Source organism: Eimeria maxima, genomic scaffold (genome assembly GCF_000499605.1).
Source record: "Eimeria maxima Weybridge genomic scaffold, Emw_scaff419, whole genome shotgun sequence".
In the NCBI taxonomy this organism is placed as follows: Eukaryota; Apicomplexa; class Conoidasida; order Eucoccidiorida; family Eimeriidae; genus Eimeria; species Eimeria maxima.
Window position 1 is genome coordinate 2130 of NW_013566493.1, and position 26300 is coordinate 28429.

General features: G+C 53.7%; 3 protein-coding genes across 3 annotated transcripts; 1 reads left to right on the top strand and 2 right to left on the bottom strand.

The window, feature by feature from the left end:
- Positions 1-479: 479 nt before the first annotated feature.
- EMWEY_00032330 (hypothetical protein, conserved) lies at positions 480-11993 on the bottom strand (the record flags this gene model as incomplete). The annotated part of the gene is made up of 13 exons (XM_013481783.1): positions 480-545; positions 786-1255; positions 1597-1656; positions 2373-2511; positions 2744-3009; positions 3204-3325; positions 3448-3941; positions 4492-6461; positions 6605-7244; positions 7591-10038; positions 10866-11026; positions 11451-11711; positions 11822-11993. 13 exons carry the CDS (start codon positions 11991-11993, stop codon positions 480-482), a joined length of 7269 nt encoding a protein of 2422 aa, XP_013337237.1.
- Positions 11994-15222: 3229 nt separating this feature from the next.
- EMWEY_00032340 (hypothetical protein, conserved) lies at positions 15223-19646 on the top strand (the record flags this gene model as incomplete). The annotated part of the gene is made up of 8 exons (XM_013481784.1): positions 15223-16435; positions 16636-17051; positions 17462-17558; positions 17842-17929; positions 18098-18151; positions 18671-19085; positions 19385-19451; positions 19555-19646. The coding sequence occupies 8 exons, from the start codon at positions 15223-15225 to the stop codon at positions 19644-19646; spliced, it is 2442 nt and encodes an 813-aa protein (XP_013337238.1).
- A 1147-nt stretch (positions 19647-20793) lies between these two features.
- Positions 20794-26003, bottom strand: EMWEY_00032350 (phospholipase A2 activating protein, putative; the record flags this gene model as incomplete). Its single annotated transcript, XM_013481785.1, has 14 exons — positions 20794-21018; positions 21066-21142; positions 21377-21433; positions 21622-21716; positions 22082-22219; positions 22588-22673; positions 22834-23143; positions 23436-23515; positions 23717-23849; positions 24038-24085; positions 24512-24904; positions 25187-25242; positions 25414-25550; positions 25818-26003. Coding segments are annotated over 14 exons (2021 nt in total), but the record flags the coding sequence as incomplete, so codon positions are not given.
- Between the last annotated feature and the right edge of the window lie 297 nt (positions 26004-26300).

The window sequence follows — 26300 nt, forward strand, 5'->3', positions numbered from 1 at the left end:
CTAATTGCAAACAGTGTCTAACCTTTCATTTAAATCGATCTCCTGAAAACCGCGAAGCAGCTACAGGCCTTCGTCCAATTTCACGAATGCTACACTATTGCTGAAACAATTTTAAACAAGAAGTGCATGCTTGCATCTCCGAGTAAGTGCAACAGCCACACGGCAAGCTCTCCACATAAGTAGCACATTGCCGATCTAGTGATCCAAGCAATTTTCGAACGCACTAATGCACAAAAGACTGAGAAAATTCTCCAGCAACAAGAGCACCAGCGAAGAACGAAAGTGTCAGTAGCGGCACAGAAAGTGCTATCGCCATTTCCTGGTGCATAAGGGCAGGCCAGGCGCCGAGCATACACGAGAAACGTTTCCATGAAGATAGCTATACACCTAGCTTGCTCCACCGAGGCGGCGTCTGCTGCAGCTGTAAACAGTAACTGTTCCGTCGGGTTGGCAAAAGGCGCCTACGGCAACAAAAGAAGTCAGATGTCAGTCTCCGCACTAAGAAGTTGTTGCATCGCCTTTAGCGCCGCTGCGGTGTCGCTGTGCTGCAACCACAGAGCACCCTCAGCAGAAAATAAAACCTTAATACAGCCCCCACAGCTGCAGCAGCTGCTGCTGCAGATGCTCTTCCCCCTGGGGCCATCTCTACTTGAGGTTCCTGCCTTATCAGCACCAGATACTCTATAAAGGTCTTAAAGCTCTTCAGGTCTAGAGATACAGTAGCCAATATCAACAGCAGTAAAGAACCTCGGAAGCAACAACCTACGCAGCAGGAGACGTCATACCTCAATAACAGTTGCATGTGCTGCAGCAAGACCCATCGTAGCTTTCGCTAAAATTGCCATAGCAGCAGTTTCGGTCTCTTGCTCCTTTAGGGCGCAAGGAAACTTTGGCCGCGGGCGAACCGGCTGTAGCTGCTGATTCTGCTGTGACTGCTGCGCACGCTGGTGCTCTTGCAAAAGCGGGCCCCAAATGCTCAAAGGCAACAGCTTCTGAAGCAGCTGCTGCAGGGACCGCACCGTCCTCACGCTGGCTGAGATAGCGGCGGTGCTCCTGTTGCCGCTGTTTTCACCTGCATCTCCTGTCATACCAAGGGCTTCGAAGTACTCGTCATCAATCGCGGCAGAAGAAACAGCGGCAGCCGTCGCTGCAGCTGCGTCGTCTGGTACCGTGTCTGTAGGCGCTTCGGGTCGGCAAAGTCGCTTGCACACACCCAAAGCCTCGCGTAACAACACAGGATGGGGCTCGCATGCACCTAGGAACAAACGGTGGACACGCAAAAGCAGCTTCGGGTGCTCCCTGAGTTGCAGTTGCTGTTGCTGCAGTAGGTGCTGCAGCTGCAACTATACGAACCTGACTCTGTGGCTCAACAACCTACGGCTAAGCAGCCTCAGAGGCCTTTAATATATGGCAAACGTGAATGAACGATAGTGGAGAGGGCTTTTAGTAGGCCTCTCATGCATGCATGCAAACACCTGGCTCCTAAAACCAGAGGTGAGTCTGGTGCAACTGAACATCAATTTACACCCATGCATGCATTGCCACCTGATTGAACGTCTTCCAAATACTGGATCAGTCTCTGAACATTGCGCCTACAGCACTCAAATGCCTCAATTTGTTGTTGGAGTCTCGCTGGAGCTGCTTCAGTTGCGGTCGCTGCTAAAGCCACATGGACACAAAACCACAGACAGCCCAGTGAGGTGAGTTAAGTCGGGGCAAACGAAAGGAGAGGAGAAAACAGATCCTGGAAAGACGGGAAGTGGGGACGTGGCAGAAAGCTTTTTATAGTGAACAGGTGCCGCAGGGCTTAAGAAGGACACCTAAACAGTCAGAATCCGAGCAACGCGACAGAGGAGGAGACACAAAGGAAAAGCAGAAACGGGTGGAAAATACAAAAACGCTGCAGATACAGACAACGCGGAAAAAAGACGAGGCAACTGCAAAGAAAGCTAAGCAATACAACTTTATCGGACTTTGTGCTGTGGTCTCATTCAAAGCTCCAACTGGTCCTGCCCTTCTCGCAACCGCCTCTGCAGCTATTTTCGCCATGAGGCTCTACGAAGACAAACAGAGCAATGGAGGTCTAGGGGCCCTGCTTGCGCGACGCCGTCTACGGCTATTTAACTGCCTAGTTTTACTTTGTCCAGTCCCTTCTCCCCCTGAACTGTATTTCACTCTTAGGGTCGTACACTACCTATGCCTTCCCCAGCAGGTACAGCGGCCACCACGGCAGCAGCAACGACTTGTGCCACAGCAGCACTGTAGTATGAGAGGCACCAGCAACACACGGAGGGGCAAGCGCGGCGCTACAGTGGGTGAGGAAGCAGATGCTACCGTTTGAATCCTTAAATGCAGACGCCTAAGCTGCAGACCCCTGAGGCCGCTACTGCCGTCGCTGCTACCGCTCGGCAGGCAAGCGAAGCACTGCGTAGGTGGTTTATGTAAACCCGAAGCACCGTGCGACGCATAATCGAAGACAACAAGTAGGGGGAAATCAGAACCCCACTTTGCCTGAAAATGCACAAACCCTAAACTATCATACCTAACATCCTAGGCCACACCAGAGACCAAACCTTCAGTCCTGACCCATAGGCCCCCGTACAGCCTCTTCTGACCTGTCGTTGCAGTGAGTACAACGCTGTGAGAATGTTCCGAGATCAAGCAGACAGCAAGCACCAGCAACAGCACAAGCACCAAAATCGGCAGAAGCAGCACCAATAACAACCCATGGAGCACAAAATACCTGCGTGAGCAGCGAAGTGACCGCATGAGGCAGTTCTTGTTGCACCGGAGATTTTGTGAAGAAATAGATACCCAAAGGAACCAAAGCCTTATCGAGGGCCTGACGCAACAACACCGAGTCCTGCACTACACTCCTGCCACTGATGCAGCAGGTGCAGCTGCACCTGGGGCTGCTGCTGCTGGTCTCCTGCTGAAGCAAAGATAGGGGCAGCTCAGCGCACTCCGTTACAGAGATCGCATCCAAGCCGCCGTCCTCCTTGGATGGCCCTATGCCACCAAGCAACAGCAAACACAGAAAACACTGCAGCTGCAGCAGATTCGGCAGCAGCTGCTGCTGCTAACGCAAGCGTGACGGTACCAAAATTCTTCAAACACACGTATGAAGACGCCACCACCAAGCACAGCAGCAAGACATTGAAACGGGAAGGCCAAACAGAGGACGAGCCGAAGCAGCAACCTACCAAGCAGAAGGCCCACTACGGGGACAAGAGGAATGCTATCCTGCTGGTGCCGCTGGCGCTGCCAAACCTGAATGCGCGTTGCATGTGCCGCAATGGACAGCAACACGACAGAATCCAGATGCCTACAGCAGAAACCATAGCCTGCCACGCAGCAACAGTAATATCAGTCCCCACAAACTCAGGAGCAGCAAAACTAGTAGCAACTGAGACGAAAGAGAACCAAATTGAGTTTGCGTGCACGTACACTTCGGGCACAGCGCTGCTGCCTCCGCTTGTCAAGGTGCTAAAGCTGCCATTGTTGCTGCTGCTGGTGTTGCTGCTGCTCGTGGTTGTCGGAGTGGCTATCATCCTAGCAACAGCATCGAGGGCATGAGGCCGTTGGTTGCTTGGTGTGCTGTATGAATGCAAATTTTTCTGCTGTTGTTGCTGTAACCGCTTCAGCTGTAGGTCCACTTGCTGTAGGTGCTGGTTCTGCCTTTCCTCGCGGTCAACCAGCAGCTTCTCCTGCTGCTGCTCTTGCAGCCCCGTCTCGCTGTGCTCAGAAAATCCACTCCTCCTGGGCTTGCTGATTTCTCTCGATCTTTTTGGCCTTTGCCCTGCCTGTTTGGTCGGGGTTTGGGAAGCACTCGCCTCCTGACTCTGTCGATGGTCTTGACTCTGCTGATTCTGCTGCTGCACTGCACATAGATAAGGGCGCATCATAGGAAAAACCTTCGATGGTTCATGGTGTCTTAGCGCCTGAAGGTCCACAAGTCCAACCTCGAGGAATAGGCGGACGCGCAAAGCATGCACACAGCAGCGCCACGGGCCTCCCTATCCGGAGCAGAGGGAATATAGCCACGTAGCCACAATGTCTTCTGCCTCAGATAATAACACCCAACTAGTTTTTTAATTCTACACTACTAAATAAACCCTTACACCCCTTATCTTCCATTCAGGCCAGTAGTGGTGGGGTCAAGCCCAACGCTCGTGTTGGCTCAACGGGACCCCCGAGTGATCACTGTATGAGAACTACGGAAAACTGTCCATAGCGAGCGTCAACAGCAGTATCAGAAAGGTAGATAGCAGCAGCAGATATTCTGTTCTACTGACCATCTGTCCCGAGCAGTATCCGTTTAGTCGCAAGTAGGTGGTTGAGCAAACCATTGAAGCCGTGCATGACTGGCAAGCCATCAATCAAACCCAGATTTGGCCGGATGACTAGCTAGCTGGCAAGCTAGCAAAGGTCTACACAGCTTGCTAGCTATCTAGCCAGCTCGGCCGTGGCACAACATCGCACTATGCTTACGAGACGGAGGGCCCCGCGGCAGGCCGGGCAGCAGCGGCCGCCGCGGGAGATCGCTGCGTCTCGCGGCCCACAGCCACAGCCGCCTGATGCATGCGGCTCAGGCCATTCGCCTCCGCAGACAAATGCGCCACAGAGGAAACAGTAGAAAAAAGTAATGCTGTGCTGCATGGAGGGAGCAGCAGTTTGGATCTCCTCTTCACCCTCATCTGCGCGGGCGTCCCCCGTGCATCGAGAATTAGGCAGAGGGGCACCTTTAGCCCCTTCACTTTCGGTGTACAGACACCTCAGGCACTGTACACAAGCAGGGAAGCGGTGACCGTAGGTAGCACACACGTAGCAACGAAAAGGCTGCGAGCTGCTGCATCCTTCACACTGACACAGGGGGCAGAAGCTTAACCAAGCTTTGCCTAAGTTGACAGCCTCAGCAGCAGCAGCGCCTCTGGGCACATCCAATCCACTGAAACGCCTAATAAGTTCCTGCATGCTGTCTTCTTCTACAGTTATTGCTTGAAAGGGCGGGAAGGCGCTGAGGCTGCTGCTGCCACTGACTGTCCCTTCAAATGCGAAGAGCATCAAAGCCTCACTATTGCTGCTAGTGCTGCTGCTGTTGCTGTCCCTCCTAAGCAGGTGTTTCGCATGAAGCGATTCCTGCAGAAGGAGTAAAGGCAGCAGCTGCTGCTGTCTTGTGGTCGGCGACACTGCCATCAAGAAGGCCCCGCAATTTGGAGCACGGCTGCGCTTTAGCAGGCATGCCAAGAGTGCATTCATATGCTGCAGGAGCAAAAGGGCAGCCTCCCCTCTATATTTTTCTCCCTTAATAGCTGCAAAGATTAGCCGCAGCCTCAATGCCGCTGCAGCAATTATGAGGCGCCTCTGGTACAGAGACGATGCAAGACCCTTACAATATGCGCTGCTGGAGGGCAGCACTGCGCTGGAAGGCCTCTCTTCTGCGCAGCGTGAGCCTCTGCCTTCTGTTGCTGCAGCTGTTGCACACCTGGCAGGTTGTTGGCTAAGCTCCAAGAAGCGCAGGAGACTCATGGCCTCTGCTGTCTCCAAGAGAGCCGACCACAGGCCACCGTTGTCCCCCTTAAGTGCGTCGTCTCTCGCAGCCCCTCCTTGCAGCGCCAACTCCCAAATAGATTGCAGCGTGCGCCGCACTGCCGCAGCCCCTGTCTCCATATGAATCGCCTCTGGAGCTGCTCGTTCTGTTGCTCCGCCAGGTGTTGCAGTTGCTGCTGTGGCTGCAGTTGCAGCAGGCTCCTCCCCAGTTGTTGCACCTTGATTAAAAGGGCCTTGCAAGGAATGAAAAGACAAAGGCTTCTCTTTCGACTCTCGAAACATATCAGCAAGGAGGGAAGCCGAAGTGACCACCACGTGTGAAGGCTCCGCTGAGAGAGTGTCCCCTCCCGTCCCCCCATTGGTGGGGATTCGACTGGAAACAGCAGCGGCTGTCTCGGCGCTGTCAGTATCCCAGTCGGATACAAGAGAGAATTCATCGTCTTCACCATGCTTCCTTGCCTCCTGTGTGTCTCTGCTGTCCTTGTCTTTTGACGCTCCCCCCCTCAGCATACGTCTCCTATGTTTAATGGCGTCTTTGGGAGCAGTCGGCACCGACAGAAAACGCTGAAAGGGGCCCCGTAACGCCAACCTGAGAGCCCACAACCCATGGGATTCTGCGCAGCAACGGGCTGCTGCTGCTCTTGCTGTTACGTCTGTTAGGTACGCAGCTTCTGTTGTAGAGACTGCAGCAGCCGCAGCACCTCCATGCACGTTCCTCGAGTTCGGCAAGCCATGGAATCCTCCTCCTGCTGCCCGTGCCGACTGCAACAGCCCTAACAGCTGCGCTTCCAGAGACAGTAAAGACACTGCAGCAGAAGAGACGGCTAATGGGGCCACTGCCAATTGGAGGTGCACTTCGTTCTGCTGCACCAATGTAAACAGTAGGGAGCCGCAAGGCGATGGTAGCAAAACTGCGCACACAGGGCAGACAGCATAGAGGAGGGCCCTGGAGATCCGTATCTTCGATGCTGATGACTCACATAGCAGCAAGTAAACCGCCACAGCAGCAGCTGACAGCAAAACCAAAATTTATGTACGCAGTTGGAGGCCCTACCGAGCAGACGACGGCTCAGGAGACTGTTCAATCTGCGTGCCTTTACACTCGGGGGGCACAAACTGCCCCATGGGTCCCCGTCTTCTCTCCAGTTTTCCTTCAACATGTAGGGCTGCTGTTGCTGGTTATGCTTCTGGGGCTGCTTCTGCTGCTCCTCCTCCTCCTCCTCCTCTATCAAACAGTGTTGATGTAAACCTGCCATCGCTGTCCCTTCAACCACCTGCTGCTCGTCCACAGGATGTGTGCATTCTTTAGCCCCTTCGACGGCTGCAGCAGCTGTAACTAGAGCCGCTGCTGCTGCTGCTGCTGATTTGGCTGCAATTGCTGCTACCTTAGCAAGCCCTCCATCTGAAGCCTCCGGTGCAAGGGCTCTGAACGAATGAGCAGCTCGGGGCATAAGCAGCTGCTCTATGCGCCCCGTGGGGTGGATGGACGTAACTGGGGCCAGCGGCTCCAACACCCACCGCAGGTGCATCCTCCTGCAACAGTAGCTGGTGTTGCTGCTGTCTAGGAATTGCCCGTTGCAGTCAGGATACAGCACAAAAGGCAGCAGGGCTCCCTTGCTCACAGCTGCTAACAGCATCAAGAACGGTTTGTCTCCTCTTTGCAGAAGAGCCACTTGCTGCGCCGCAGCCGCTGCCTGCGGAGACAACACAACGCAATGGCCCTTGCATGCAGTCCCGATATGCCCTAAATGCATTCCAGCAAAGGCTTGTCTGCGGCGTGTGGTGCCTCTGGCACGCAACCAACCCTCAATGGAGGGCTTCCATCGTCCACTGGGACCCCTGCCTCAGAGGAGATACCGCTACCGCTACGTCTGCGTTGTCTCGTCCATCACTCAAGAAACGTCGTAGCGACGGGAGGCCAAAATGGCTTTGAACAATCCACTTGGCTCTGTCAAATGCAGCATGCACTGGAGCGAGTTGTGTCGCAGGGACAGCTAGTAGTGCCTCTGTGGGAGTTGAGGGCCTACAGGAAAGACTTACCAGCTGAAGAGGCACTGTGGGAAGAAGACAGAGACTGACAACGGGCCCTTGGATGACGCGCGACCAACTGGCAGAAAAAAGGGGAACCTCAATTCTGTAAATGGCGGGCTGGGTGTCCTCGGCCTCTAAATCTCCGTCCCCCCAACGGCAGCATGGGGAGCCGGACAAGCAATGCCTGCAGCCGACTGCAGCACTAACAGAATCAGAAGTAGCACCAGCAGCAGCACCAGCAGCACAACAGCAAGTACGCATCACTACGGCACGAAGACGCGAGCCGCACACGAACGCAGCAACTCTCCAGCAATTAAGGAGCGCCATTTCTTGCTTCTCCTGCTGCTGGTGATGGTCTTGCTGGTCGTTCTCTGCAAGCGATCTGCTTGCAACTGCTTCTGCGTGCGCCGTTGCCGGAGCTTCAGCTTGTTTGCCTTCTGCTCCTGCTAGGGGCAGCAAGGCGTCACTAACATCAGCGAGCTGTAGCAGGCCGCTGGGGCCTCCCACAGGACCGAAGAGCAGCAACGGCTTCGCAACAGTTATCGCCTCAACGCAAAACCTTGCGGAGGGCTGCAGAAAGTCTGGGGTGTCGTGATGATGTCCCCTGCACCCACTGCTTTCCGCAAGTTGCTGCTGCTGCTGCAAGCACACCAAAAAGGAGCAGCTAAAGAGCCAAACCGCCCCGCTGCCTGCTGCAGCTATCAACTGAAACGAACAACAAACTGACTCCTGCGAACCCCGAGAAGCTGGTAGGGGACCCCTGTGAGGGGACCCTTCCGGAGGGACCCCTGATGACGCCGCAGCCTTCGAGCTACTGCACACCCGCGGATTACTCACAGCCATATCTGTTACAGTGTCTTGCAACAACGTTGGAGGTGTTGCCCACCCACAGCCGCTGCTGTTGATATCGCTACTGCTGGTGCTGCTGGTGATAGTGGATTGGGGGACAACTAAAACCATCAAAAGCAAGGGCTGCAGCAATCCAGCCGCCGCCGAAGCTCGCTCTTCTTCTGTTGCCTCAACGGCAGCATCGGCTGCTAGGCGCCATTTCTGCTGCTGCTGCTGCTGCTGCTGCAACGAGCTTGCACATGGTGTTGCCGCATTCCAATTTTCAGCGCCACCAGCAACTGCTAGTTTGCTCTTCTTCAATTTTGCTTTTGACACTTTTTTGCCTCTGCGGCCCCCGGCCGCGTCGTCTTCAGAAGCCAAGCTACCTGCATCGCTGCCATCGTTGCTGCTGACGCTGTTGTTGCTGCTGCTGTTTGCGAGGCTCAGGGAGCTGGAACTGCAGCTTTGGGGATCTGATGCGGCGAAGCTGGTAGACGAGAGTGAGCCAAACTCTGCATACTCAGCAAATTCGTCTCTATTGATGGCGGCCCCGGCAGCTCTGCGGCCTCCTCTGCGGCTAGCAGCAGCAGTTGAGCGTGGTGTTCGACTTCCCTGCAGCAGCTTCACTTTGCCGTTTGTCTCGCATGCCTGTGGCTCCTCCCCTCTTCCTGCCTCCGCCTCCTCATTCCGAGCAGCGCTTCGGGGTGCTGATGGTCCACCGCGGCCCCTCGGCGGAGCTGAGCGCCCTTTGCGGCCCCCACTCTTTGGCCTGCACGCGCCTCGAGGTAATGCGCCTTCGTCGCTAGACAGCTCCCCAGCCAACGCTGCACTGACAGCAGCTCTGGCGCGACGCGTTGCCGCTCGAAGGGGTCGCCCACCGGGACCCACAGGAGAGGGATCCTCCCCACAAGGGACACCTGGAGCGGTACCACCACCCCCAGCACCACCGCCAGCAGCAGCACCAGCAGGAACAGCAGGCTGACGGCCCCCCAAAGATACACAAGCCCGTGAGGGAGAGGACGAAGAGTACGGTATGTCAGCGGCAGTTTCGGGCCTACGCCAACTACGACTGCTGCTGGTGCGGCTGCTTGTATCCTTGCTGCTACTACTACTGCTACTGCTGCATCCCTGGTTGCACTTTGCATGCTGCAGATGCGATCCGCTGACAAGAAAGACGGCGATGAAGCTCTGGGATGCCACAGCGACAAGAGAGCCACTGAAGAGTCCCACCATTGTCTGTGTGTTGCTGCTGTTGCTGCTGTTGCTGTCGTTGCTGTTGTTGTTGCTAATACTAGACCTTTCGGAACTGTTGCAGGGGTTGCTGCCAGCTGTTTGCTGCCCCTGTCTTTGCGGCAAGAAAGAAGGACAAGGGAAACAGATGGGAGCCGCAGGCGCAGCTACGAGGGGCTCTTCCAACTCCCCAACCCAATTGCATCGACTGAGCTGGATGCGGTGTTTGAACACCTCGGCAACGCTGCCGTCTACATTTCTCCGGTACAGGAAATGAAAAACGAATGGTGGCGAGTCAAGTGCATTGTCTCTCGTGCGCTGGTGACGCCACTCGGCACCCAAATCGGCGGCCAGGCAGAGACGCTGCAGGCAGACCCAACGCGCTGAATGTTTTGCAACCTGAACCCTTAACCCCCAACCCTAAACCGTACGCCTCACAAACGAAGGGATGTGCACTGTTAAGATACTGGCAAGAAACACACGGAAACGTCAAGGAGCAAGCCAGGCACACATCAGAGGATGCACGGAGGAGGAAGGCACTGCAGCAAGGAGACGAAGGCAGTCTGCATCTGCACCTCGGTTGCGGTCTCTGCCTGTTTCTACCTTTCATGCTGCCTGTCTGTGTTTCTGTCTCCGCCTGTCCCTATTTTCTCTTTCTGTACCTTTCCCTGCCTTTTCTTTGCCTTTTCCCGTCTGCCCTTCTCAGTCTCTTTCCTGCTATGGTCTAGCATGTCTGCCTGCCTCTGCCCTTGCATATCTCCACACCAGTCCCCTGCCGCCTATCGCAACTCGCTTTTGATGCTGTCACTGGTTCTGCTATTCTCCTTTTCTGTCCTTTTCTGCCTCTGCCTCATTCTGCCTGTGTTTGTGTTTGTTTGTGTTTAGCTCTTTTAGAGCGTTATATGTCCGTTTCCTCCAGCTCTGCTTCTGCCCCCTCTCCCGTCTGCTTCTCAAAGCTTCTCCAAAGGAGAAAAAAGAGAGGGCTACAGCAGACAAGCGAAGAAGACACGGACGGAAACAGACAGAAGGCCACGATACAGGAAGAAGACACAGGTAGAGAAAGATCCCCTCAAGCAACGGGAAGTAAAAACAGCTCCATCTGCCTCGTATGGGTAGCTCGCACGATACAGCCGAAGGAGCGACAAACATCCAGAGAAGACAGCTACGCATGAAGTTTCCCCAACCCCCCAAGTTCACGCGCGCAGTTTAGCCCACTCAAAGCCTACCTGAGGCAGAGGGTCTTCCTTTTCCCTGTGTAACCACAGTGATACACCACCGTCTCTCGTAGTCACCCCCAAGCACAAACAACCGCCCCCTCGCAACCCAGCCACACAGCGCCTAGAGACCCCAGAAGGGCCTTCTGCTGCGGGATGCGTCAGTAGCGACACTGAGAAGGCAGGCAGCCAACATACACACTGAAACCTGCGCAGAGCAGCAACAGCAACAACAGTTGCAATAGTAGCAGAGATAAAAGCAACCACACAAACCCATAGTAGAAGGGGCCTGAAGGCGATAGAGGCAGCACAAAACATTACAAAAGCCCGCCACACTTTGCAGCAGCAGCAGCAGCAGTGATTGCAGCAGCTACACAACCTGCACCATAAGAAGCGACTGCGGAGGCTGACGTGGCCAGGCATCGTCACCCTCCAAATCCCCTGTAAATTCGGAGAAGCTGCTAACACGTTATTTCCAGCTCAAAGCCCCAAGCTCGACCTTTCCTCACCTTCTGAACTGAGGATTAGAATGTGTCGCCCTTAATACACGCCGTACACATCGGATGGCCACAGCAGCTCTCGAGCCCTCCAGCACACCTTGATAGCTATCCCCCAAGTAAGCGGGAGGCCCTTCAGGGTTCCCGCCCTGAGAGCTTCCAGAGGGCTCTCCAGGAGTAGTTGGGCAGTCGGAGACCCGCAGCAGCCCCACCGTTGAGGATAGATGACCTCTGTGAGGGGTGGGGGCCTCAGCGTTTGCAGCAGCCGCAGCGTCGAGAAGAAGAAGCGTGCAACCGTCCGTTAAAGCCAAAAAACGACCGTCTCTAGAAAGACTCAATGAGGCCCCCGTGGAGCAAAATGCTGCATACACAACGAATGGAGAAAGCAAAAAGAAAACCATGCAATGGATTTCCCGTGGCTGCTGAGGCTCCTGCTGGTACTTCTGCCGATTCTGCACTGTCAGACCGAACATTTGCCAGATATAAGTATTGCTGCACCTGATGAACGGCTGAAGACCCCTCTCCAGATAATGCCATGGGACTTGAGGCTGGCGGTGACAAAGTCATCGCAGCCGCAGCTGCATGCAACAGAGGGGCCCTGAGGGCTTTCGCGGCCGAAGCCGTCTTGCTGTATATGTGTCATTGTAGTCGCTTTCAAAGATAACAGCCCTGAGCTGCGCATGCAGAAGAAATGTTGGATCCAATCCCGGCCTCAGGGCCCGTAGGCCGCTGAGCCCTCGCAACTGCCAATTGATCTCCCTAGAAACTCATTGTGGTTTTCCTTGGTGTTTTACAACATGGTGTTGATAAAATGGAGGCTACGGAACACCAACACGCCGGAAAGGGACGCGGAAGGGCCGGCGGTCTAGGACGAACCCAATGGGGCCCCCCGTTACGCTAGGGGCCCTTCCCAAGCAGATGACCTACAAATACACTTGGGTCCTTGGCGCATATAACTACAAAGGTGAAAAATGACGACAAATTTAATTTGCTTTTCCGCCTTATCTTGATGTGGTGCCACCATTTTACCGGGTTCATTGTGTTTTTTTCCGGCTCCTTAGTGATAAGGTCCCTTTCTGCCTGTATCTATAGTTCACTTTCCGCAGTAAGGGTCCCTGTGTGCAGTCTTCTTGATCCATTTAGAGGCTTGGAAGCAGCATTTCAACGGCTTTCCTTCAACTAAATCCCTCGATCAAAACAGAAGACCAGTGCGCATTGCGGGTCCCGATGCGCTTAGCATGAGACCTCCTTAAGAGGAGCAAATAACTTCCTTCCCAAAAATGAGAAATCCCAACGTGCAACTACAAGCCAGTCTTCCTGGCTAGATTGCTGAACCCTGAAAACGATTGTTAAATCAGTCTGCCTTCCTGCTGATTGCCCACCAACGACGTCGAAGCGTCCACAAGCCAGCTTCTAACTGACTGCCAAACATCAGACATATTTGTAGAACCAAGGCACAGGGAACAATCGAACCGCTTCTTCTGATTGGCTAGGGAAGAAGGTGCTGTACGAATCAGCATCATCAACACATATCATATTCCATATATAATTTAAACATGAATTATATGGCCCAAAATATCCATATATAGTCTATTAACTACCCGCCGATGCATATCTATATTTATATTTATGCACATTCTGCGCCTGCTGGGAGGCTCCAGAGCACCCAGGTTGTGGAAAGTTAAATTTTGTCCTCTGACAAAATTGGCGAAAGCCAACGTTGAGCTGTGGCTGTTCAGGCCGTCGCTTCATGCAAGATTTTCCCTTACTGCCTCTTTGTCTCCATACAGAACCGCTTAAATCTAAACTAGGGGGCCGCGGCCACCAAGAGGCGTTTTTAGTGTCTCTTCTAACATCACGTGCATGCCTGTGTAAGTGGAGTGATGCAACAGCGGCAGAGGCAGGGGGTCGAGGGGGTCGCTAGCAGACTGCTTTGTACGTGTATCCGCCTACGGTCCCTGCCTTCCTGAAGGTGCATTATCCCAGCAGCAGTAACAGCAGCCATGCAGCAACAAACCCTTGAGACCCACCCACCCGAGGGATAAAGAGAGATAGTGAGAGAGACAAAGCTGCAGGACAAATATACAGCTCCCTGTTTGTAGGTCTGCTGCCTGTATTGTCGCCGAATGTGTGGAGTCCTCTGGTATAGTTGTAGCTCCTGTGGTGGATCTGAGCCTCTTGCCTCTGCAGCAGGTCTCTGAACCCCCAAGAAACATTGAATGGGGGCCGTTGGAACCAGCAGAGAGCAGGCAAGAGACCGCAAGGGAAGCAACAGAAGCCAGGCACACTATGATGCGATTGTTTTACTCAGCCACCTAGTCACTACCTTCTTTCGGCATGCGAAGGGGAAAGGGTGACAGGCGATATAAGGGGAATCTCGGGCTGTCTCCATACGCAAAAAACACCGTCTCGTAGCTCAACTAGTTACCTCAACTAGTTACCTCAGGTATCTGCTGGTTGCACAAGTTCTGCGGCCTTTCTGTAGGCATTGTGTATCCCTTGAGCGACACGACAGGCTATGATGTTGAGGGTCTCTGATCAGTCCGTAACTCGCAGAGAGGCAGCTCTCCCTGTTAGATGAACTCCACCCTGCTACACATAAATCGTTTACTGAAAACGGAAATGTATGTGAATGCCATGAAGGGGTAGAGAGACACTACATTGATTCCGAGACTCCGGCCGGGTGAGAGGGGACCGGCAATTGCCTGATGCACTCCCTCTGCCAATGCGTAGGCTGTAGTTGGACGGACATACCCCTCCAGTCTGCTGCGGAAGAACAGCTTTTGGGTGTTTCTCGAAAGCTCCTTCTGGATGCGTTGCTGCTGTGGCTAGCAGTGTTTCTCCTTCTGTCGCTCGCACTGGTGTTCACAACAGGGCGCATTGTAGGTATTCTTCCTGAAGGGGACCCTATTCACTGATACCCCTCCACAGAAGTTCTTACTTCGCTAATGTGTACATATTTTGCCAGTTAGCTAGCTTGTTACCATGTTAACTATGGGAGAGGATAAAATTCCAAGGGATCGACCACAAGACAGCAGCTTTTTTAGAAACCCTCCAACAACGGCAGCAGGAGCAGTGCCATCTAAAAGAGCGTCAAATTCTTCTGTTGGCTTTAGGAAGGGCCTTACAGGAGTGTATCGATCAGTCGAAAACCTGCAGCAACTGCAGCGTGAACAGCAGGGTTTAAGGGAGCTGCTGGTGCTGGCCGGTGAAGTTGTTCCCTCTGGAGTTGTTGCAACGCAGCCCACGAAATAGATGGCCACAAGCCAGTACCCCTTAATTTTCCTTTTTGCTTGGGCACGAGTAATTGTTTCAGGTGCGGGGCTGCAGCAGCTGCGGCCGCGCGATCAGCAGCAACAGCAGCAGCAGGGGCGGCAGCCGCTGCTACACTGAGGCTGGGACATCTTGAGGCTTCAACAAGACCCAGGGGGCGGGTTGTGCTGGAAAAGTTTGTGTGGAAGAGGATTTTGTCCACTAGAGTGTTACTGCTGCAGCTGCTGCTGCTGCTGCAGCACTGCAGCTGTGGTCACCTTGTACCAGGACTCGCGAGGAGGCAACTGTGAGCAAATTTTCCATAGTAATGCGACGCATGCTAAAGAAGGTTTATTCGTTTGATCTTACTGCTTAGACGTCAGGGTTTACTGTTTAGGGTTTGGCATTCAGTGTTCAGCGCTTAAAGTTTAAGGCGTATGATTCAATACATCCACAAGGTCACCTCCACACGATCCCACCCAAGAAATCCCTGCGCTTCTTCTCCCCTTAAGAACAGCCTACACACACAAAGATAATCTTCTCACGTATGACAGCCATACAAGAAACAGGAGCGATACAAGCAGCAACAACATCAGCAACGGCAACCACAGTGACGGAAAATGGCGGCTGAAGAAGCATTGGGCAGAGAGTTGCAGCAAACGGAGCAAAATGAGCAGGAGCAGCAAAAGGAGGGCAGCCAGCAGAATCCAGGTGAGCAGGAAACTCAGAAGAAAGAGCAGCAGGGAGAAGATTTGCAGCAGCAGGACCAGAAGCTGGAACAGCCGCTCCAGCAGCACGCAGGAGAAGAGCCCCAAGAACAACATGAAATGAAGGGGGATCAGGAGTTGCAGCAAGAGATGAAAGGCGAGCTGCAAGAGCAGCTGCAGGGACATGGAGAAGAGGAGCAACTGCAGCAGCGTCAACAGGAAACGCCGCGGCAGTGCGACGAACAGCGACAGATGCAACAGAAGATGGAAGAGCAGCTAGAAATACAGGAGGCACAGGAGCAGCACGAGCAGCAGCAAGGTCTGCTGCAGGCCGAAGGAAAGCAAGAGGGTACGACTGAGAAGCCGGAGCAACATCAAATCGAGGATCTGCAGCAAGACGGGCAGCAGACCGGGCAGGAAGAGGAATCACAGCATCTGTCTGAGAAGAAACTGCAGAGGGAAAAACTGCAGCAACAGGAACAGCAACAGGAACAGCAACAGGAACAGGAGCAGGGGCAGAAGCAGGAACAGGAGCAAGAACAGGGAGAGGACCAGGGACAGGAACAGGAACAGGGACAGAAACGAGAAGAGCAGCAGGCGGATGAACTGCTGCAGCAAGATGAGCGACAGGAGCTTCGGCAACAGCAGCAAACAGAAAACAAAAGCCAGGAGCAGGAAAACCAGCAGCAACCAGATAACGTTTTGCAACCAGAGTGCCAGCAGCGGGCAGAAGAACAGCAGCAGGGTGAACAGCATCAGGCAGCCAAGGATCAGTGCCAAAAAGAAGGAAAAGAAGAAAGACTGCAAGGGGGAAAAAAGCCAAAGAAGCAGCAGGAACTCCAGCAGCAACCGTACAAGCAGCATCAGAATGATAAGCAACAAAAACCACAGCACGTCGAGAGGCAGCAAATTGAGCAACGGCAGAGTGAGCAGCTGCAGCAGAAGCAGGGAAAGCAACAGCAGAGGCAGAGACTAGGTGAACAGAAGCAGCAATTACAGGATGTAAATAGGCAAAAACAGCAGCAGCTGCAGCATAGGTCGACGCTGAAGAGCAAGGATGCAGGAAGAAAAGAGCAGCAGCAACAGCAGCAGCAGCAGCAGCAAGCACTTGAAGCAGCACCAGTAGGTGAGAGTGCTTGCAAGCATTTCTTTCCAGGGTTTCCACCCCTGCCCCCTTTTTTTCTCTCTCGAAATGCGGTACATTTTCAGCAGTAGCACAGCCCCATAATTGGCCCCAAAATGTATGAGCTACAGCCTGTCCCGACTTACCAGGAGCTGCTCCTGCTTCTACTGCTCTTGCTGTTGTTGCTGCTGCTTTTACTACAGCTAAAACAACCATGGATGTGCCCTCGGAAGATGCAGGGGCTTCTGGGTCTCCCGTGTCTCCGCAGCAGCAGCAACAACAACAACAACAGCAGCAACAAAAGGAGCATGAGCAGCAGCAGCAGGAACTTTTAGGAACGAAACGACTGAGCGAGGACTACAGTTTCCTCATGTTTGGCTCGCGCATCACCCTTGATGACTTCGATGGCTTTTCGGTGATGGGCGACACTTTGAAACCGTCGCAGCAGCAACAGCAACAGCAACAGCAGCAGCAGCAGCGTGACAGCGGCAGCTATTGGGTGGACCCTTTGAAGGAAAGGAGGCAGAAGATGGCAGCGAGAAAAGCACTCGAGGCAGCAGACGGCGAACTCGGGTTTGCACTGAAACAAATCAAGTGGAAGCACCGTTGTGTTCAACACGTAAACCATAAACCCTAAACCCTAGACAATAACGCATAGGCCTACGAGCACTTGAGTCGTCGCCCCTACTCCCTGCCCACTGCCGATGCCTGGGCCGCTGCCATTGACACGAGCAGGTCTTCTGCTGCAGCAACTAGTGCTCCTGTGCTGGGGTTGCTGCTGCAGACGTGTTGATGAGTGACCCGTGGTGCTGTCATTGTTGTTGTGGTTACTGGTGCTGCTGCAGCTGCTGTTGCTGCTTTGGCTGCTCGTACTCTGGTGCACTTGCAAAACCCCCACTGCCGTTCGATTCACGTCTTAGGGCTACGAGACAATGGCACAAAATTAAGAGTTTAGAGTTGAAGGCTACGGGCCACAGCTAATGGCTCCGGCTTTAATCCATAGAGTTTAGGGTTTAGTGCGCGCTGCAGGAAGTCCAGCTGCTGAGCCCAGAGGAAACGCGCACTTTGAGACAGCACCATACGCCGAGTGCACGCCGGGCAGCCAACCGTCAACCTGCCTACAGAAGTCAGTGTCAACCCTCGTGGCTGCCTCTGCTTCTGCTGTTGCTGTTTGCGTTGCTCTTTCTGGATTTGTTCTCTTTGCACTGCGGCTCATGCTGCGTAGCTAGGTGTGGGTCGTCAGCTGCTACTGAATGTGATTTGCTGCTGTTCCATTTCTCCATTTGCCTACAGTGGCGTGGAACAGATATGGACGTTCTTGCTGCTGCAGCTGCTGTCGGGTGTCACGTTGCTGGTATTACTGTTGTCATATGCGACGCTGCTGCTGCTGCTATCTTTGGGTGGCTCAGGCCGGGGATTGTCTCCACCTGCAACCAACCAGAGGCCAACGGATAGGAGCCGCAAAAATGAAACTCCAGATGCCGTAGCAGCTCTTCGGTGCTCCCTTCTAAACGCTAAACCCTAACCCTAATCCCTAGACCTTACACGTTTCGCACGCCTTCCTTACCGTGCAGCGGCGACAACACTCTGCATATCAGATTGGGCTCCCGTTCCTGGCTGTGTGGCTGTTGCTGCTGCTGCTGCTGCCGTCTCCTTTGCTTGCAGCCGCCTCATGATAGAGCTTCGCAAACGCGTGGCCGAGATGCCGTCTGACCCGGGGTAGGGTTTATCTCTCTGTTTTAAGGAGCCCCCAACCCCTAAACGCTGTATCCCCAACCGTGAAGCCGCATTATTATGCAGCTGTCTCGTTTTGTCTCCGTGTCGCTTCTGGTTCTTGGTGTGAAGGTGCCTGTCGCGCCCTCGCGTCTTTTCTCTCGCCGTCACTACTTGCAGCTGTCTTTGCGTTAATGTGTGACTAATTTCACCTGTATTTCTGTCTCCGTTTTTCATTCCGTATCTGGAGCCCCCATTTTACGTGTATCTATTTCCGTGTGTGTCTGCCTGTCTCCTGTCGACTTCATCCCCTTGCCTCTCTGGCCCCTTTTCTGTATTTGCCTTTGCCCTTGCTCCTCTTCTGTTTCTAGTCTCCTTCACGCTTCTTCCCCTGCCTCTCTGTCCCCCGCTCCACCTGGTTTTGCCCTTGCCTCCTTTTCAGTGTATCTGTGTCAATATCTGTCACTGCTTTCATCTCCGTATGTGTTTCGGTTTCTGCTTCTGTTTCTGTTTGTCTGTGTCTAGCGACCGCCAAGGTGCTTCAGATATCCCTTTATCTTTTGAGCGGCTGAACGGAAGGCGTGTTGCCTCTTTTAATAGCAGCAACAGTATCAGCAGCAGCAGACAAGCGTCCATGGGGCCTGGGCAAAACCCACAGGAGAGCAACAGTAGCAGCAGCAACAACACAAACACGGGCGCATGCAGCGAGGGCGAGGAGCAGTCGGTTTTGAATTTGAACGGCGACGATGAAGCAACATATGCTTCTGCAGCAGCAGCAGCAGCAAACCAAGGGGATCCAAGACACCCTGGGGCCCTTCCTGGGTTTGTTCACTGGCTAGCAAGGCTTGAAATTTTAGAAGCACTCCGCTGTATATTCCACGATGATGCCTCCTTTTCGATCAACAGCAGCGCCAAGATAGAAGCCATGCTGGTCCTGAAGGTGCAGCAAACCAGCATAGCTGCACCCGTCCATGCCTGCACAGCCTGACGCCGCCACCATACGCATGCACATCGCCCTACAGAGACAGTCTTAACAATGCATGCATGAATTAATGCAAGCAGGCAGGCATACTTTGAGGAGCGCCAGCATCTGGGTATATGGGGCTCGGGGGTGCGCTGGAGCGCAGAGCATTAACATATCTTATGTCACACGCCTGCTGTCGTTTGGGATGTAATCCAGCAGCCCAGGACAAACTAGGGGAACCGTCTGCTGCTTTGTGGGGCTGCATGCGCCCGCAGGCTCTACTGAGGAGATACAGACAGGAGAGGAGACAACAGCTGGCAAGCAGCGACGCCCCCGCTTCCAGTACGTCCCGTTTGTGGCTCGCCAGTTAGGCAGCCAGGTAGCTGCTTAGCTAGCTGCTTACCCAGCTAGTCAGCCTCTAGGACTAGGGATGTCTGCGCTACAGGTTCAGCTGGTGGTGTGGGCTGCGGGACGGCACGGGCCACGTGCATTCCGGGACCTGGGGAGAAGCGGCCGAGGCGCAAGTCGTTGCGTTGATGGAAAAACCTGAATGCTTTAAAATGGAGGCAATGACTCAGAAGCACCAGAGGATTCGTAGTCTTAAATGCCCAGCACAGCACACACCACGCACGGAGTCTCTCCAGATTCGGCTGCAACAAATGGACCGAAAAGGGGCCTCTGCTGGCCCCCCATACATGCATGCAGGAGTACGTTCAATCACGCCTGCGGAGTCCCCTGCGGACCAGGAAAGTCTCTATACGAACAGTGGCAGACGAGAGGGAGTTCTTTGTCAGCACCACAAACTCTACCACTTCAAAAAAAAAATAGTCTCCATGGGGTGACGTACGACACCAGCATGCATACATGCTGCGATAACCATATTTTTATGTATCCGTGTAGATCTACATTTGTTGCCTTAGGAGACACGATCACACTCCTGACGAAACGACAACCAGAGAGGCTGCTGCATGCGAAGAGTTGCAGCTGGTCACTCCTGACGGTTTGGGGTTTCGCTTTTAGGGTTAACAGTGGGGTGGGTGACATATATTCAGAGAAATAGTCGGGGGGTTCCTTAAGGCTACTGTTTTGAAGGAACGGCACTCAGCCTCCTAGCCATCATAACGGTTTAGGGCCTAGTGGCATGCTAAGGGTCACCGCCTATCTCAGGATGCCCTGCGGCTGCAGTTGGGTGCTGCCTGGATAGCGAAACCGCACTAGCAACTGACACAGCTATCCGGTAGGCACAACAACCATCTGTCGAGCGCCGCGCATCAGCAGTGGCAGCTGCCGCTGCGGGTCTTGCTGTAGATGCTGCAACAAGTCTTCCTAGCTGTTCCAAACGCTGCCTACAAGCAAACCTTCCCTTTTTGCTTGCATTGAAACTGAGGTGCATCAGCTCCTCCTAGCCATGACAGGAGGTCCTGCTGATTGAATGGGAGGGTCTGGTTATCTAGTTGCCGCTCTGGTCAGCTAGTCGCCCACAGCTAGCTATCCGGCCGGCCAGCTAGCTAGCTACGTAGCCGCGGCCCAGCATATGCCAGCCAACAAGAAATGCCATTTCCACAAGCGATATGGGGGAGTCTGCGAGAACAATCAATTGGGCACGCGCCCGGGCTACAGGCGCTGCTGAGGCTGCATGCGTTGGGCGCGTATGCGTTGAGACTGCATGTGTGCTGTCTCTCCGTCAAGATATCATGTTGAGAAGCTCTTGTGTTGCTTCGCCAAGGGGAAGATCGGGTTGGACACGCTCATTGAGTGGTGGCAGCAGCTGCTGCAGCTGCTGCAGCTGCTGTTGCAGCTGCTGCAACGTCACGCTGTCAGAGAGGAGGGTCCCCACCCCCACTACAGTGTGGTAGAAGAGCTGCGGATCTGTCTCCGAAGCCATTAACTCCAGCATCAGCTCCAACAACTGCACCCATAGCACCAGCAGCAGAATTTACGTACACACTCACTCACCGGCAGCTCGGCAGAAGCAGCAGCAGCCAAAGGAGCGGCAACTGCAGCCGTACTTTCGGCAGCAGCATCCATAGCAACTGCAGTATCCATAGCAGCAGTAGCAGCAACAGCATACCTGCATTTTGTGCTGCTGCGACAGCGAGTTGGGACCGAGTGCATGAGAGGAGACAGCCAAATTCAAAAGGAGACAGCTGAAGGCCTGGCGGCAGGGGCGAGAGTGGAAGAGAGACATAGCAGAGGCAACTGTCTTTAACGTGCTGAGGAGCTGCGCGCACGTACCCACACCTCAACAGAAAGAACAAGTTACGTACAACAAACCACAGCTGCTGCTGGTGCTGCTGCCTGCAGCAGCCCCATACGGCAACAGGCTGGCCCCACCACACACACACACACACACACACACACACACACACACACACACACACACACACACACCAAATGAGCTGTGCAAGAGCAGCAGCACAACGGACCTGCTGCGCATGCTGCAGCAACACAGCCCTGTTTGTGGGGAGCACCAGGAGATTAGCCAAGAAACGCAGGCAGCACAGAAGCAAACCTGCTCCTTGCACCTGCTGCTGCTGCTGCTGCTGCTCTGCTGCTGTAGCACAAGTCTCCTTGATGCGCTGCAGGGCGAGCAGCACGAAGTCCCATCTGTAGCAGAGACATGCACACGTAGGTGGGCCCGTGATAATTCCGTGGCTGCTGGCTAGATAGCTGGCTGGCCCTTTTTTCGTCGTCGCACGTGGCATGCTAACATTGATTGGTTAGCCAGCTGCCTGGCTATACGTGACGACCTTCCAACTGAAGTGTGCAGTAACACAACAGGGCACAAGAAACAGCAGAAGCAGCGGCAGCACCTGCTGCTGCTGCAGGTGCCTGCGTTGACTGCTGCGAATAGGGGATAGGGACCGCTGAGGCGGCAAGGATGATGCTGAAGAAGAAAGGATTGAGGATAAACGGAGAAAGGGGACAGGAGACACTTTGTGAGTGGACTACGGTGTGCAGGTAACATCTACCCGTTGTTCGTTGTGTTTTTACACGCCAAGGAATACTGGGGATGGAGACACAAGAGACGCCACAAGTCAAAGACAGGCAGCTGCTGAGCAGCAGGGAAGAGGGACAGCTGCTGCATCATTACATGCACCTCGCTGGCCCTGCAGCAAACAGCAAAGAGGAACACACCCACATACAATCACTAGCAAGGGATCAGATAGAGATACATAATGAGGCACTCAAGCAGCAGCAGCAGGAGGCGCACGCAAGCAACATATAATAGAATGAAAACAGGGAAGCGGAGACACCCTCATCTCCTCTCCCTTTTCAACAGACACACGCTATGGCTACTCCAAGAGGAGACAGAGACAGCCAACAATCTTAACCGGGGTAACACAGAAGAAATAAAGGAGACAGTGAACACGCAGAGATAATGTAACGGCAAAAGAGGGGGAAGCGGAGGCAAACGAGGGCAATTCGAAAAGTGGCACAAAAAGGGGGGCACAAGCAGCAGCGACAGCAACAGCACCTAAAGGTCTCCTTCAGAAAGTTGTCGCTGCGCAGCTTATCGAGGGCAGCACTAAGATATGATTCATCCAAAGTAGACAACTGGGCCTGCAGCAGCAGAAGCAGCAGGTGCAGCAGAAGCAGAATATTCAGCAGATGCAATAGCAGCAGCTACAGGAGCACGGCCCTTCCACCATTGGCACACGAGGTACATTGAGAGGAGAAAGCGGCAGCAGCCCATTCAGCAGCAGCAGCAGGAGCAACAGACCTGGTCTTCTTGTTCTTTAAGTGTCTGTTGAGCCTCGAGGAGGCCTTTCTGAAGGCCTCCAATATTAGCTTTAAGGAATGAAACACACTGCAGGACGGGGATGTGTTTCTGCAGCCTATCTGTGCTGTTGCTCCTGCTGCTGCTGCAAGCTGCTGTTGCTGCTGTCCCTCCTGCGCTGGCTGAGGAGACAGCCCCTCCAGCTCCGCCGGTGTTTGTATTGATGAAGGAGACAATCTGCGGCAAGTATGTCTTGTGTAACCCCTCCCTAGCAGCAAACTTCTCGCTGACCACCAGCGGATTCTCCCCGCGGCTGCATGTGAACCGCAGCTAGGCACACATACAACTTCGCTATCTAGATAGCTAGCTACCTGGCTGGCTAGCTGCTGCAGAAAATACCACGCATCAAGCATGCTACTGCTAAGGACTGAAGCAGATTTCCCTTGGAAGGCTAACCATATAGCCGCTAACTAGCTAGCCATATAGCCGTGCGTCTCAGCTGAACACAAATGACTACCTGCAGGAGCGCAACAGTGGCATGGCATCAGCAGCTAGCTAGCCAGCTGCCAAGATGGCTAGCTGCAGCTGATGGGCAAACGCCTTACTTGAAGGGAAGCTTCTTGTATGTGCCCTCGTCTCCAATCTCCACGTCAAACACAAAGTCGTACTCCCCTGCAGCAAAGAACTGCAGCAGAAGCAGCAGCAGCAGCAGCGTCTGCGCTGCAGATCCTTACTCATCGAACTCCCGCTGTCCCTTCTCTTTAAAGGAACCATCAACACTCCCACAACTCACGATACAGCAGCGCACCAGCAACAGCAGCGCCACCAACTGCAGCTGCCTGCGTAGCAGCAGCAACAGCAAAAGCAACGGCAGCAGCCGGCCTACCTGGTCTCCAGGGAAGTACGTTTTTTGTTTGGTTCTCTCTCTTGTATTCTTTATAGGGTTTAACGCCATCCCCACGAACTCCCACTTCTGCTGCTGCTGCTGCCACACAAAGACAACCGCCTCGTCCCCTCGTCTACATACCTAAACACACAAACACCGCAGCAGCAGCTGGCTGTTGCTGCTGTTTCTGCTTCTACTGCTGCTGCTGCTTTTGCTGCTCTGCAGCAGCAGCCACTGCTACAGACGGTGAATGTACCACCAATTCTCCGTCCTTAGCGCCGACGCGTCGCTGCGTTCACATAAGGAGACACATACCAACACACGCTGCTGTTGCTGCAGCTCCTGATGCTGCTGCTGTTCTCAGGGAGCCTAGTGCAGCAATGAGAGCCACACAGCAGCAAACAAACAGAAAGCGGCAGATACAAGAACAGTGCAACAGCAATACGTAAGCTGCAGCAGGAACAGCAGCAGCGACAGCAGCAGGAGAGGGAGAAAACGAGAAATGTGGCAACGGAGACAGTACACAACAGAGCAGCATCGGCAGCAGCAACACATGAAACAAAGCAGCATATTTGGAACAGCAGGAGCGGAAGGCAAAGCACCGGAGCCACAACAGTAGAAGACTATGGGAGGGACTCTAAATGAGAGCTAGGGGATGGGAGGAGACAAATAGGGGCAACAGACTAGAGACAGACACAAATGAGACGAAAGCGAGGACACAAATACACGAGTGAGAGAGAGGCAGAGGGACAAATACAAAAGGAGACAGAGAAAATACACTACGTGTTTGTCTACCTTAAGCTCTGCTTCAGTTGGCAACTTTTGCAAATCCAACGCCTCTCCTCTTTCTTCCGTGTCCTTGCCCGCTGCCTGCAGCACACAATGCAAAATGCTGCTATTGCTGCTATTGCGGCAGCAGCTGCTACTGCTTGGGTTTCCGTTGCTCCTGCTGTTGCTGGTGCTTCTGCTCTTGTCTTGGCATTATGAATGGCTACTAGACAGAGAACAAGCGATCCATTTCGGTCCTCCTGCTCCTTCACATATTGCTGCTCCTTGTATTGCTCCTGCTGCTGCTGCGATGGCTGCTGCAGCTGCTGTACAGCATGTGGACTTACAGCCTCAGCCTCTGCTTTTGCTGCAGCAATGACATCAGCCGGCAGCGCCCGCGCTTCATCTGCTGTCCATACACTGAAAGGCAGCACAAGCAACAGCAGCAGCAAATATCGAACGCAGACAGAATATGCAGCACCAATTATAGCTGCAAAAGGGCCATAAATATACTTCAAAGAACACAAAAGAAAGGTCTCAGTGGAGGCAAAAGGAAATATACAAAGGGGGACAGAGATATTACAGAGAACAATGCAAAGACATGGAGATACGACAATGAGACAGCGACAGGGGGAAGGAAAGTACGAAACAGAGAAAATGAGGCAGGGACAAAGGGGTTAAAGACAAGGAGACACAATTCACCGCAGGGCTCCATCTTCACAGGCCGTCGCCACGTCGCCTGTTGGCAGCTCCAAAACCTGTAGCAGCAGCAGCAGCAATTTCAGCAGCCACAGCAGCAGGAACGACAACTACTGCCGCAGAAACAGTCGCCGCGGGAGCCCAGCAGAAGAAGCAGAAGCAGCAGCAGAAGCAGAAGCAGCACGCCAGCAGGATCAGCAACCGAAGCAGCAGCAGAAGCAGGAGCATACCTGCCAGACAGTAGCGGGATGCTGCAGTTGCTGCAGCGAGGAGATAGATGGCGCAGCAGCATCCGCTGACTCGGGCAGCTGCCACAGGCAGCAGAGACCATCGTCTCCTGCTGTGTACAGATAGCCAGGGCGGCAGGCTGAAACGCAGCAATCTGCACCAGCAGCAACAACAGCAGCAGCAACTGAGACAAGGAGATAGCGAAGGTGCGGAGGAGACATCAGACAGGGACAAAATGCTCAGACAGAGAGACAGACAGAAAGAGACAAAAGAAGAGGCATAGAGAGATACATACTGAAGCAGAGACAGGGACAATAGAGGATATGAGGACATCAGCAAGGAGCGGGAAGAAGAAGGAAAGGGGAAAAGGAAATAAACAAGGAGTCTAAATAGGAGACAGGCCTACTAAATATAAATGCCTCATGGGCATCTTCCTTCGTTGTTAAACACTGGCCGTCTCCTCCCCACAGCTTTATCCGCCGGTCGTTAGACACACTCACAAACCTGTTGCTGCTGTTGGTGCTATTGCTGCTGCTGCTGCTGCTGCTGGGGGGCAGTGCGGCGATACAGCGGATGATGTCCTCGTGAGCATCTGCAGCGCAGAAAGGAGACACGTTTGCTACATTTATTGTCTCCCTTTCTGTCTCCTTTTGTCCCTACTATATTTATATCTTGTACTTTCTAACTTCTCCTTATTCGCCCTGCTGCTGCAATTCTTTAAACTTGTTTACTATTCTGCTGCAACTGTTAGTGCATTCTTCTGTTCTCTTGCTGCTGTTGCTGTTGCGGGTGCTGCTCCCGTTGCTGTTGCTGTTGCTGTTGCTGTTGCTGCTGCTTATTGTGCTTGCAGGAGCTGGTCGGCAGTTTCCCTGCCTGCCGCCCCCCCCCC